The sequence below is a fragment of the Rhinolophus sinicus genome, linkage group LG04 (assembly GCF_036562045.2).
Source record: "Rhinolophus sinicus isolate RSC01 linkage group LG04, ASM3656204v1, whole genome shotgun sequence".
In the NCBI taxonomy this organism is placed as follows: Eukaryota; Metazoa; Chordata; class Mammalia; order Chiroptera; family Rhinolophidae; genus Rhinolophus; species Rhinolophus sinicus.
The window spans coordinates 38252551-38267347 of NC_133754.1; the positions used below are offsets into that span (position 1 = coordinate 38252551).

Consider the following 14797-nt stretch of genomic DNA (forward strand, 5'->3'; position numbering starts at 1 on the left):
CTTCAGATTGGATACTTTCTATTAATCTATTAGTTTGGTGCAAAAGTAATTGCGGTTTAAAAGATTAAAAATGATTGCAAAAACCGCAGTTACCTTTGTACCAACCTGATAGCTTCAAGTTCTCTGACTCTGCCCTCTGTCATCTCTATTCAGCTATCAAGCCCATTCAGCGAAATTTTTATTTCACATATTTTTTCAGTTGCAGAATTTCCATTTTGTTCTTTTTTATAGTTTCTTCTTGTCTCCTGAGATTTCTTTTCCTATCATTTATTCTGAGCACATGTTCCTTTTTATTCACTAAATATAGTTGTAATAGCTGCTTTAGAGCCCTTCTGTGTTTATTTTAACATCTGGGTTATCTGTGGTTGGTCTTAGTTTATTGCCTTATCTCTTGAAAATGGGTCACAGTATACTGATCCATCATATGTCCAGTAATTTTAGATTGTCCCCTGGTTGCTGTGAATGTTATGTTTTTGTGACTCTGGATTCCATAATATTCCTCCAAAGAGTGTTAATATGTTTGTCTTCAGAGAAAATTAACTTGGTTGGACTCAAACTGTCAACTGTGTCTCTTGGGCAGCAACTCCAATTTTAGGTCAGTTCTTTCATTCTTAGCTTGCCTGTAACTGGGCTTCTTTGAGTATGCTCTGGCCCTGTAGAGGGGTGGTTCCAGGGTCAGCAGAGATTTGAGCAGAGTTTACACATAGAAGTTGGGGTTTCCTCTCTCTGGCCCTCCTTTTCCTGGTATTTCCCAACCACTTTCCCGTAGCTGTGACTGCTCTGATCTGTCTTCTAGTTCTTCACTCCTGAAAGACTGTGAGTTTTTAAATTGAAATTTAGTCACTTTATTCATGGGCTGTCCTCAGATTATAAACCGCAGAGACAGAAACTAACCCCATGCTTTCCCCTTCTTCCAAATATTGACTCACTTTCAGAAACATTCTTCTTTTGTTCACTCTCTAGAACTTTCAGGCCATTGATTGTTATATTTTGTCTAGAGTTATTGTTTGCTCTGTGTGAATAGCACTGCCAAACTTTTTATGTTCAAGCAACAATAAGAAGTACAGCACTTCTTACTGTTGCTTGAACATAAAAAGTTTATTTCCATTTCAGAACAGGAAACTTGAGAAGCCATTAAAGTAGTATTATCAGACCCTCCATTTAGTATCAAGTCCTCTTGAATTTCTGGAATAAACCATAAAGGAGAATGGAATGGTTTGGCTGGCTTGGCCGGTTTGGGAAATATTATTACTGTTGTGTTGTCTAGATTTCTTTACGTGGCAGATGACAAGAACATGTGGTAGATTCAGGCTTCACTCTGAACTGGAAAATGACTGTGGCACCTGCAGGCCTTGTATCCTTGCATCACTGAATTCAGTTCCAGCAGAAGAGGGAAATCTTTGTTTCCTGGAGGCCTCAGCAAATATCACTTTGCACTTTTTTATTGTATGATTGGCTGTCCATTTCTGAATCGATCATTGTGCTGATAGGATAGGATGCTATGTTTTAGCCATTCAAGACTCATCCTTATGTGTATATCAGTCTCATCTAAATCACATGTGTATGTGAGTGAGGAAGAGATATAGCTTCAAAGGAAATTCCAGAAGAGGGAACAGATGCTGGCCACCTCTCAGCAGATCCAGTGCCATTGTCATGATTCTTGCTATATTCATGGAGTTAAGTCTTTTTTTATTCTACCTGGATGAAGGAATACATTTGACTCAGTCAAAACCCTTTCACTGTGATAACATTTCACAGATTCCTATTAATTTCAGAATGTATGGCAAGAAGACATTCTCAGAAAAGGTAGAAGGAACATGTTTACCAGTATAACCTTCCTACTCCGAATTCCAAGATCCTATTTTCATCCGATGGCCATTTTTTTTTAATGACATTTAACATCCATTCTAGTAGAACTAAATATGTATCTTGATCTCAGTATCTTAGTACCAAGGGCCATTTCCTATGTCAACCATCAATAAAACTGGTATGTGCTACAAATGTAAATAAGTTGACTAGTGGGGAGATAAATGTTTGAAACAAAAAGATAATGCAATCAGGAGTGCTATTTTAAAAGTCTATTATAAAATAAAGCACAGATATAGAAAACTCTTGGATTTATGCATATTTAATTTCTGCAATTTATTGCAGTGATTATTATCAGAGCTCAGATTATCCTGTGTTTGGCCGGTAGAAACCTTTTGAAGTTGGCTTCTGATGTGGGCTAAATTTTTTCCCCTTTATAGCATAAGTTGAAGCCCTGACTCCAATATGACTGGTAACATTATAAGAGGAAAAACACCAAGAGTGTATATGTGCCGAGAAAAGGCGGCCATATATAAGACGAGGACAGTGGTCTTAAGAGAAAACAAATCTGCCAACACCTTGATCTTGGACTTCCAAGCCTCCAGAACTGTTGAGAAAATACATTTCTGTTCATGCCACTGGTCTGTGGTATTTTGTTATGGCGGTCCTGGCAGACTATTATAGTTCATGAGTCCTTTTGATATGACCCATGTAGCTATTTCATAGCTTCTTTGCTATCTGGTGTAGACAATATTGTAGCTGGTCTGTCATCTTATATAATTCCTGACCCAGACCTAGAATTAGTCATTTCTTCAAGAAACACTGATTTCTTCTTGAGAAAAATGATATCTCAAGACCATAACCTGGGCATATGGGATTCCCTTTGCCACTTAGTCATTATTTCTATGACTTTTCAGATAAAGCTAGAAAATATACATATTTTTGAACGTAAATTTCTTCATAATTTCACATTGATACTTCAATTCAAATTCAAAATCAGTTTTACTTAGCTTCTTTATCAGGTCTGTATCTCTTTCACACTAAAAAATCCTGATTTTCAAGACTATAGGGTAGACTTAGAGAATAGAAATTGAATATTCCATAATTACTTTTTTTAAAAAATATTTTATTGGGGAAGGGGAACAGGACTTTATTGGGGAACAATGTGTACTTACAGGTCATTTTCCAAGTCAAGTTGTCCTTTTAATCTTAGTTGTGGAGGGCGCAGCTCAGCTCCAGGTCCAGTTGCTATTGCTAGTTGCAGGGGGCACAGCCCAACATCCCTTGTGGGAGTCCAACCAGCAACCTTGTGGTTGAGAGCCCACTGGCCCATGTGGGAATCGAACCGGCAGCCTTTGGCATTAGGAGGATGGAGCTCCAACCGACTGAGCCACCGGGCCGGCCCTAATTACTTGTTTTTAATCTCATATTATATGCAACAGTTTCATCTTGCATGAAATACAGTTTTTAGTTTTTGTCCTGTTTTTATCTTCAGGGGCTTACATTGTTGACAATATTTATTGTCACTGTCTTTCAAATCCTTTTGTTCTTTTGATTTTTCATAATTTCTTATTTCCCATCTTCTATTTCTTTTAATGCATAACCTTTGTGTGATTGACTTCTCTGTTTCTTTTTGTTTAGTTTTCATTTCAGGTTTTTCTTTTATCTTTAATTATTTCCTGAGTTTCATATGAGTTTTTCTAACTTCAATTTATGTTGTTCTTTTATGTTTTGTTTCATTATATCTTGTTTTGAAATAGTATGGTTATATTTCTGATCTGTTTAGTGTGTGTGTGTGTGTGTGTGTGTGTGTGTGTGTGTGGGAGCAGGGGTGGGGGACATATCGTCCTGGCATGCTTTTGTTTGTCTTTGGGGATATTATTCTGTTCCTTAATCTCTTTTTTATTATAATAAGTCTGTGTGAGATTTGAACTCAATATTTTATGTTGTTCATTTTACCGTATGTAAAGTTAGATTTTTTTTCTGAAAATTTAGATTGAGACAGGCTTCAGAACAGCTTTTCTAACCATAAAGAACTTCCTTTTCTGTTGTTTTGTGTAATACTTAAAAATATGGCTGCTTGTTTTCTGAAATTTCCCTAATTTATTTCCCTTCCCACTTTGTTTTATACTTTCTTTATCTATGTCTCTTAAATGGCTCTTCTGTTGAATTTTTATTGCACTTCCAGAAGTTTCTTTTCTGTGTGGGATTCTTTCCTGGAAAGGAGTCTGCTGGATCTGTTTTGAGAATTCATAGGGGTCTAGATTGCTCCAGCTCATTTATTCCTTTCCATTATGGGTCCTTGGCACACATTTAATAATCAAGAGGGCAAGACTCTCCAAGTTTCAGCTGCTTTTCTCAAATTAGTCCTTTGTGCCTTCCAGCCAATTGGCCATTTCCAGGTTCTTCTGGCGTCAGGTCCTCAGACATTACCTGCTGCTTTATTCTCCCTCCTGCCCAGAGCCTGATACTGTGAAGATCTGTAGCTGTTGCTGGTTTGTCCCCACTCTGTTTATATTTTGACAGTTGTTGTTGTAGGATGTTACTTAATTTTGTTATGTTTTTTGGATTTATTTTCTAGTTGTTCTTTTGGTTCATATGGAGATTTGGGAATAGTAAAAACAAAGCTGCCACTGCCACTGTCTTTACAGATGCCTCCCAGTGTTCCGATTTTAACATATTAAAACAACAACAACAGAAACAGGTAGATGGCTGTAACAATTTCTTATGCTGGAGAACAGAAAGGAAGGTACCAATACTGCTGATTCTTGGTGAGAAATTTAAAAAACTCCCACATTCTAGTTGAGGGCCCCTTCTTGCGGAGTTTGATTTTACTGTTCAGAAACATGACTACTGTTCAGAAACACGACTGCTACTTTTGAGCCTGGGTTATGTACTCTTGCTGTTTCATAACATTCTCAATTGTGCTGTGTTCTTTGAAGCCAGGCGTTTAAATATTTTTAAAATGCATCTTGTGACCACATAATATTTGTTTGGTTTCCATCTGGCTTTGCTTTCTTATGATGCTTTGTCTATTTACAATGAGAGAAGTATAACCTGGGCTTTTAGTCAACAAGCATCTTATTATGCCCTTTGCTATTCTACTGTGAACAAAATGTAAGTGGTCCTTTCACTGAGGATGTTTGGTTCATCTCGTCTGTCTTTTGGACTGAATCAGGAAGCAAAGTAACTAGTTTCTTGCGGGTTCTTTTCCCCGTCCACTGAGACCCCAACTCTAAGTTACTTAAGCATATGTGTCATAGTTGATACTATTGAAAATGTTGTGCCAATTAGACATAACTAGCTGTTTGAATTATACTCCTGATTTGTTTTAGAGTTTAGTTTTATGTTGTCATTACCAGCTTCCAAGATTCTAAATGAAAGTCTGGATTAATCAATGCAGATGCTCATCAACTTGAATGTGTTTGCTCCAACTCATCTAAATTGCTATGTGTGCTTATTCAGAGTTTCTGAGACCTGATGGTCTTTCCCCCACATTATGTTTAGGACAGATGTCAAGGTGATTTGTAGCATCTTTCTAAATGTTCTTTCTACCATTTAAACTTGTGCAAAAAGACAGTGGCAACTCTATAACTTTATTTTTAGCCTATTTTATTTTTGAATAAAACTCCTTTGGTTCCTAACCTGAAATTTATTTTCTGATAGCTTACCAAACAGATGACTTCTTTCAAAACAGAAATAAAAAATGGCCAGTTATATCTGTAGATGAACCCTTTATAGATTTAAGACTATTGCTTTCCTCTCGGTGGAGTGATGGTAAAGAAGATAGCTTGGGAATCCCTCCCAACAGCAGCTCTACTCTTTTGTAGTACATAGTGTGTGACATTGGGCAATTTTCAAAGCTTCTTTATGTTTCCATTTCTTTATCTGTAAAATGTGGCAGTAATGGTCCCTATATCATAGAATTAATGTGAAGGTTAAAATGATATAATGTCTATACATAGATCCTCAACTGTTGGTGTAACGAATGAATATTGAGTATTTATGATGTATCAGGCACTATGCTGGAAAACTGGGATATAATAATGAGTAAAAATTCCTCCACTTGTAGCTTTATAGTATAGATGAGGGAACTAATTAGTTAGTAATCTTCTTAAGGAATATGATGAGTGCGATGGAGATGTATGAGACCTCATACCTTCTACTAGGAGCATGAATGGTCTGGGAGGTTCAGGAAAGTTTCCTTGGAAAAGCTGAGTTAAAATTTAAAGAAAAATAGCTGGGAATGAATTAGGAGAAGGTGTGTGTTTGTCACATGTGGGGGTGAGCACATGTGGACAAGAGTGTCCCAGACAAAGGTAAGGGCATGGAGAATGACTCTGGGCAAGAGGGAACTTGGTGAGTATGAGCAGAATGTGAAGGGAAGAGTGTAATGGCCCATGTTACTCTAGGTGGGCCTGAGTGGAAGACAAAGGAGTGGTCACAACATGGGGCCATTAGAGACCATGTTTTGGAATGTGGTCTAACAAAACAAAGTTATGCATTTGAATTCTGGAAGCGATCGTTGCATTCATCTGTCATTATTATAGTTATTATCATTATTTTTATTCCCTAGCACTCTTTCCCATCCTAAATATGTTTATGTATTTTAATATTTATTCATTGGTTCTTTTTCTTAATTTCTGTTGTTCTTCTCTGAAGTCTTAATTCTTCAATCTGTCCATTTAGCAGTAAAGCTGAGAAGATAACTTTGTTTTCTTTCAATCAGTTTTACTGTTTGAAATGAAATTTGCTTTTGTATAACTTTAAGCAAGATACATGAAAAACAATTGCCAAAATATTACCTACTATGACACAGATAAATATTTTATGCTTCTTAGCCTTTGTGAAATGCCTAAACGTTACTGTTGTTTGTCTAACTTAAACAAACTAAAGCCAAAATTATTTTAAAAATTTGGTGTCTCATGTTAGCCGGAAGTTCACAGTGATTTCAGATGTCTTGATCTTATCCAGAACCAACTCTTGGAAATGTGAGACCTGAGGCTGACTGTGTGAAAAATTAGGAAGACTATGAAAGGTGCCTGTTATGTGTATGTATTTGTGTGTGTGTATGCCTAAGTGTGTATGCATGTGTGTGTGTGTGTGTGTGTGTGTGATGTGTACAAATGCATATTTTATTTTTGCTGATCTAAAATTGGTCAGTGAAGATCTAATGTGGGAACTATGAATCTCCCTGGAGATCAAGGGATATAATTCTTCTTACCCTAAAATATAGTTATTCACTTGAATAACTATATTCGGCCGTGTAAATACAAGTGTCCCGAGCTTTACATAAAACCTGGATAGCTTGGGATGCTCTGGGGCTCTCCCCATGATGCCTCATCAGGGTCATCCTCTTTAGGCGCTCCTCTGTGCTCCACACCTTTTCCTCTGTTCTCCACCGTGCTTCCCCTAAAACAAGACCTAACTGGAAAATAACTCCTAGCATGATTTTTCAGCTTATGTTCATGTCCCGTGAACATAAGCCCTAATGCATCTTTTGGAGCAAACCTTAATATAAGACCCGGTCTTATTTTTGGGGAAACACGGTAGCATACCTGCTATGTATAAAAGTGCTTGTCCTGGGACCCTATCAGGATGAGAGTTGATAATCATATTAGCAATTTTTAAAACTACAACTATTACATATGTATAATTTCACATTTCATGTAATGGGCATCTTCAGAGGAGTTTTCTGAATATGGTTATGAAACTGAAAAAATCCTTTAATGGTAGGACTTGTCTCTAGCAAGTTGGCTGATGAGTAGAATATTAGATGCTGGGCTTGGGCCTATGGGGGGGGGGTCTTGATTCCCCCATCATATTGTTATTGCTGATAAACTCTATTCCACAAAAATCACAAGCTTACTGGCTGAGAAATCAGGTGAAGAATTTTACCTTTATTTGATGTACAAAATTTGATTTTGTTTCCTCAAGAAAAGCAATAATTTTAGCCCACACATTTCTCTATAACATAGTTCAAGTAATTTTGTCTGAATTGATAAAATATGCAAAAATAAAAATTTCCTGATTTAGCTCTGTACTTACATAATAGTTAATTTGTTTTATATAACCTATTTGTTAGTTAATAGTAATTAGTTGATTGAGTGCTATATTTAATATTTGATCAAAACGTTCATAAAATATTTGAGCAAAGATTTAATGGTTGAGAATATTTTGTTTCATGTTTGGGTTAACTGACAGGAGATACATTTTGTTAAAGTGAGTGCTCTGGTGCATCAGTTCTTCACGTAGAACATGAACCCCTTATATGCTTGATGATCACTAATGCCTGACATGTAACATGTAATGTTTGTTCAGTGAACAGGTACTTATTCTGAGAAATATCATGTGTTCCAGGACCTGATCTTCAGGTTTGCACATCTGAAAAACCAACATGTTGCACCAGGAAGATGGAGGAGAGATACCAAACCGCAGCTCGCCAAGATATGCAGCAGGCGCTTCAAACCTCCAGCTCTACGTTAAAGTTTCTAATATCTCGAAATGCAGCTGCTTTTCAAGGTAAATGTTTCTTGAGTTCTGAAACTAAGGACAAGCACTGGTAGGTAATTTTCCTATTATCATTATATTGGTAAACTTAGCTGGGTTTACTTCTTTGTGTATTATTGAGGTATAAGATGAGGTTTTAGCTTTATTGAGCCCTCACAACTTGTTTCTGAAGTCATCTGGGGATAAATAAATAAATAAATAAATAAATAAGTGCGTGTACGTGTGTGTGTATACCTGTGTGTGTGTGTGTGTGTGTGTGTGTGTGTGTGTATAGGTATATATATATATATATATATATATATATATATATACCTATACACGCACACACACACATATGTATATATTTGTATTGAGTTGGACTAGGGAAACTGTTATATTGATTAAATGGTCCTTGGAAATATATGCCCTTTTGGGTTTCTTCCAGGTCCTTCAATATTCTGACCTTTGGTTTTCAATATGAATGGACATAATTACTAGATTTCATTAAAATATTCTATAACATAAAATCTCATTGGTCTTAACTGTGTAATTTTAGATTTATTTTTAAAAATATGATTTGAAGAAATATTTGTCTAGTTGTTCTCCCCTGCAGCCTCATGTGGTTTTCATAAGAACAGTATGATGTATCAATGAACAGAGAAGTCTGATAAATAGTAAAATAGGAAATATTAATTGGATGTTTAAGGATCAACTAAAACCAGAACTCAACCTTTTCAAGCAATATGTTCAGAAATAAAATTAATGGGTTATCAAATTACAAGGCATATTGCAAAATAAGTGATCTTTTTCCTTTTTTAGTTACCTCCTCTTTAAAATTCCTTATTACTATAATAAAATAGTTAAATTTATTTTTCCTTTTATAAAGCATTAGCTATTTTGTATATGACTAGAATAAAAATATTTACACTGGTTTTCAAATAAATTTATTACTTTTGTTCAATGCAAAATGTAATTTCTGTTAGTATTCATTTTTAGTAAGTATATCAATATCAACCTAAATAATTTGTGATTTGTTTATATACAGAACTAAATCACAAAGCTGATTAATTTTTAAAACTATAAATACAATAAATCAGGATACAATTTGAATTAAAGTGTACTTCATGATGAATTGATTTTTTTTTTGTAAAAACTGTAAAATGTGAGATTTTAACATGTTATGAATTTAGCGGTTCTTTTAGATTTCTTAGAAAATAACCTTATTTCTGTTATGGGATTTATTCATGTGCAATTTTTGGAGGAGAACATGTTGATATGTCTTTTAAGCAAAGATTTGTGATTTAAACTTGCGAACCAGAAGACTTTAACCAGAACGCTGTGTAATATGTTTTATCTCATGAAAATGATAGCATGTACAATGTGGAAAATACATTTTAGAGATAAAGGGTGGTGAATAAACCAGTCTGACCAGAGCAAGGACTTGTGGATGGGAATTGTGAGTCATATACTTGAAAAGGTGAGTTGGACCCATGTGGAAGAAGACTTAAAATACCAGTTTGATCTAGTTCTGTGAAAAATGTTTTTGGTAGTTTGATAGGCATTACACTGAATCTGTAGAATGCTTTGAGTAGTACGGATATTTTAATGAATGATGTTAATTATTTCTACACAGCTTATCTTTCCATTTATTTGTATTTTCTTCAATTTCTTTCTTCAGTGTCTTACAGTTTTCTGAGTACAGGTCTTTTACCTTCTGGGTTAAATTTATTCCTAGGTGTTTTTTTGTTTTGTTTTGTTTTGTTTCTGTTTGTTTGTTTTTGATGGGATTGTAAATGGGATTGGTTTCTTAATTTCTATTTTTGATAGTTAATGGTGTATAAAAATGCAACCAATTTCTGAATATTAATTTTGTATTCTGCTACTTTACTGAATTAATTTATCAGTTCTAATAGGTTTTTTTTTTTTTTTTTTTTTGGTGGAATCTTTACGGTTCTCTCTATTTAGTATCAAGTCATCTGCAAATAATGACAGTTTTACTTGTTCCTTTCCAACTTGGATGCCTTTTATTTCTTTTTCTTGTCTGATTTCTATGGCTAGGACTTCCATACTTTGTTGAATAAAAGTGGTGAAAGTTGACATCCTTGTGTTGTTCTTGATCTTAAAGAAAAAGTTTTCAGCTTTACATCATTGAGTATGATATCAGTTTTGTCATATGTGGCCTTTATTATGTTGAGGTATGTTTTTTTCTATCCCCATTTTGCTGAGAGTTTTTATCATAAATAGATGGTGGATTTTGACAAACTCTATTTCTGCATCTATTGAGATGGTATGATTTTTATTCATTTTGTTTATATACTGTATCATGTTAATTGATTTGTGGATATTGGTGAGGATGTGGAGAAAAGGGAACCCTTGTGCACTGTTGGTGGGATTGTAAACTGGTGCAGCCACTGTGGAAAATAGCATGGAGGTGCCTCAAAAAATTAAAGATAGAACTACCATATTACACAACAATTAGACTTCTGGGTATTTATCTGAAGAAATCCTAAACACTAATTTGAAAAGATATTTGCACTCCTATTTCACTGCAAAATTATTTACAATAGCCAAGATATGGAAACAACCCAAGTGTCCACTGATAGACAAATAGATAAAGAAGATGTAGTACATATGAGGTCTGACAATTAAGTTCATGAACGTATCATAGAAAAGTACTACATACCACATTGCTGAATATCACTATGGTGACCTTCGAAGTACTCCCCTTGGGAAGCTATGCACTGACACCAGCGCCTAGTCCACCCTTCTAAGCAATTTTGGAAATCTTCCTGGAATGGCCATCAGAGATGTCATCATATTACCCTCGATGTCCTGAATGTCGTTCAAATGTCTTCCTTTCAATATTGCCTTTATCTTTGGGTAAAGAAAGAATCATTGGGGGCCAGGTCAGGTAAGTAGGGAGGGTGTTCCAATACAGTGATTTGTTTACTGGCTAAAAACTACCTCACAGACAGTGCTGAGTGAGCTGGTGCATTGTCGTGATGCAAGAGCCATGAATTGTTGGTGAACAGCTTAGCTCATCTAACTTTTTCATGCAGCATTTTCTGCACTTCCAAATAGTAAAGTTGGTTAACTGTTTGTCCAGTTGGTACAAATTCATAATGAATTACCCCTCTGATATCAGAAAACATTAGCAACATCATTGCAACAACTTTGTGAACTTAACTGTCAGACCTCACATATACAAAGGAATGTTACTCAGCCCTAAAATAGAATGAAATCTTGTCATCTGCAACAACATGAAGGAACCCACAGGGTTATTATGCTGAATGAAATGTCAGACAAAGAAAGAGAAATGCCATATGATTCCACTTATATGTGGACTCTAAAAAACAAAATAAAGGAACAATCAGAAACAAACTCATAGACACAGAGAGCATTTTGATGGTTGCCAGATGGGAAGGGGGTTGGAAGCTGGGTGAAAAGGGAAGGAATTAAGAAGTACAAATTGGTAGTTACAAAATAGTCATGGGCATGTAAAGTATAACGGTAATAGTCAGTAATGTGACAATATGTATGGTGTCAGATGAGTAATAGATTTATGGAGTGAGTACTTCATAAGGTATTAAATGTCTAATCACTATGTTGTATGTCAACTGTAATTGAAGATTAATTTTAAAGAATTAAAGAAAACCATCAACTGGGGTTTGAGAGAGTCATTAAAGATTTTGAGAGAGTCATTAAAGATTTTTGAACAGGAAAGTTTCATTATGCTTTCTTGTCTTTTAGTATGAAACCTAAATACCCCAACTAAAAATATATGGCGGAACAGGATCATGACAAATCAAACAATTTTTTTTTAATTTATTGGGGTGATAATTGTTAGTAAAATTACATAGTTTTCAGGTGTACAATTCTGTATTACATCATCTATAAATCCCATTGTGTGTTCACCACCCAGAGTCAGTTCTTCTCCCATCACCATATATTTGATCCCCCTTACCCTCATCTCCCACCCTCCACCCCCCTTACCCTCTGGTAACCACTAAACTATTGTCTGTGTCTATCAGTTTTTGTTTCTCATTTGTTTGTCTTATTCTTTTGTTGTTTTGGGTTTATATACCACATATCAGTGAAATCATATGGTTCTCTGCTGTTTCTGTCTGACTTATTTCGCTTAGCATCATACTCTCGAGATCCATCCATGTTGTCACAAATGTCCCTATATCATCTTTTCTTACCGCCGAATACTATTCCATTGTGTGTATATACCACAACTTCTTTATCCATTCATCTATCGAAGGACATTTTGGTTGTTTCCAAGTCTTGGCCACCGTAAACAAAGCTGCAATGAACATTGGAGCACATGTGTCTTTATGTATAAATGTTTTCAGATTTTTTGGGTAGATACCCAGGAGAGGGATTGCTGGGTCATCTGGTAATGTTGGGATGGTTTTTCCTGCAGGTCCCCCTAAGTGCTCAATCTCCCCCTTATTGGAGATGTCCCCAGCAAGCTCCCCCTAAGAACTCTGCCCCCTCTTCCTCCCATACCTTATCGGAGATGTCTCCTGTCTCCCTCCCTCCTTATCGGAGCTGTCTCCCGCGGCGCCATAGTTAGAGGCCTCCCTGTCAAAACAAAGTTGAGGGATCACAGCTGCTAGGGACGGATCTCCCTGGCACCCCGGCCAGACTCCCCCCCCTCAACCCGGAGGCCTAAGCATATAAAAGTAAAGCCCCTCACCCCTGTCGGTGCTCAATTCTTTGGGAAATATCCCACTGGGCCCACTAGTGTAATAATGCTGAGTTCTCCTTGCCTTCTGGGTGCCGCTTGTGTCTCTCGGTCCACGCTGTTTTTGCAACAGTAATTCTATTCGTAATTTTTTGAGGAACCTCCACACTGCCTTCCATAATGGCTGCACCAGTCTGCATTCCCACCAACAGTGTATGAGGGTTCCTTTTTCTCCACAGCTTCTCCAACACTTGTTACTATTTGTCTTGTTGATGATAGCCATTCTGACTGGGGTGAGGTGATATCTCATTGTGGTTTTTATTTGCATTTCTCTGATGATTAGTGATGTTGAGCATTTTTTCATATGTCTATTTGCCATTTGTATGTCCTCTTTGGAGAAATGTCTCTTCAGGTCCTCTGCCCATTTTTCAATTGGGTTGTTTGTGTTTTTGTTGTTGAGTTTCATGAGTTCCTTGTATATTTTGGATATTAGCCCTTATTGGAGGCACTGTTTGCAAAAATCTTCTCCCATTCAGTTGGTTGCCTCTTTATTTTGTCGATGGTTTCTTTTGCTGTGCAGAAGCTTTTAAGTTTCATATAGTCCCATTTGTTTATTTTAGCTTTTACTTCCATTGCGTTCGAGTCAAATTCATAAAATGCTCTTTGAACCCAAGGTCCATAAGTTTAGTACCTATGTTTTCTTCTATGCAGTTTATTGTGTCAGGTCTTATGCTTAAGTCTTTGATCCATTTTGAATTAATTTTGGTACATGGTGACAGATAGCAGTCCAGTTTCATTCTTTTGCACGTGGCTATCCAATTCTCCCAGCACCATTTATTGAAGAGGCTGTCTTTCCTCCATTGTATGTTTTTTAGCTTCTTTGTCAAAAATTATCTGTCCATATTTATGTGGTTTTATTTCTGGGTTCTCAATTCTATTCCATTGGTCTATGTGTCTGTTTTTCTGCCAATACCATGCTGTTTTGATTATTGTAGCCCTGTAGTACAAGCTAAAGTCAGGGAGTGTGATACCTCCAGTATTGTTCTTTTTCCTTAAGATTGCTTTGGCTATTCGGGGTCTTTTGTGGTTCCAAACAAATCTGATGATTTGTTTGTTCTATTTCTTTAAAAATGCCATTGGGATTTTGATGGGGATTGCATTAAATCTGTATATTGCTTTGGGTAATATGGCCATTTTAACTATGTTGATTCTTCCAATCCATGAGCACGGAATGTCTTTCCATTTCTTTGTGTCTTCTTCAATTTCTTTCAAAAATGTCTTATAGTTTTCAGCATATAGGTCCTTCACATCCTTGGTTAAGTTTATTCCTAGGTATTTTATTCTTTTTGCTGCAATTGCAAAAGGAATTGTTTTTTGTATTTCTTTTTCTGAGATTTCATTGTTAGTATATAGGAATGCAGTGGACTTTTGTATGTTGATTTTGTAGCCAGCAACTTTACTGTATTCGTTGATTGTTTCTAATAGCTTTTTGGTGGAGTCTTTAGGGTTTTCTATATATAGCATCATGTCATCTGCAAAGAGTGATAATTTAACTTCTTCATTCCCAATTTGGATGCCTTTTATTTCTTTCTCTTGCCTGATTGCTCTGGCAAGGACTTCCAACACTATGTTGAAAAGCAGAGGTGATAGGGGACAGCCCTGTCGTGTTCCTGAACACAGAGCAAAGGGCTTCAGTTTTTCACCATTAATTATGAGATTAGCTGAGGGCTTGTCATATATGGCCTTTATTATGTTAAGGTATTTTCCTTCTATACCTATTTTATTAAGTGTTTTAATCATAAATGGATGTTG

The 14797-nt window shown here is 36.1% G+C and overlaps 1 protein-coding gene across 1 annotated transcript in view; it reads left to right on the forward strand.

The window, feature by feature from the left end:
• GPC5 (glypican 5) overlaps nucleotides 1-14797 on the forward strand; it is a 1198702-nt gene that overhangs the window by 35030 nt on the left and 1148875 nt on the right. Inside the window, exon 2 of the mRNA XM_019737193.2 lies at nucleotides 8167-8328. Coding sequence (XP_019592752.2) covers nucleotides 8167-8328 — 162 coding nt within the window. The remainder of the gene's footprint in view (nucleotides 1-8166; nucleotides 8329-14797) is intronic.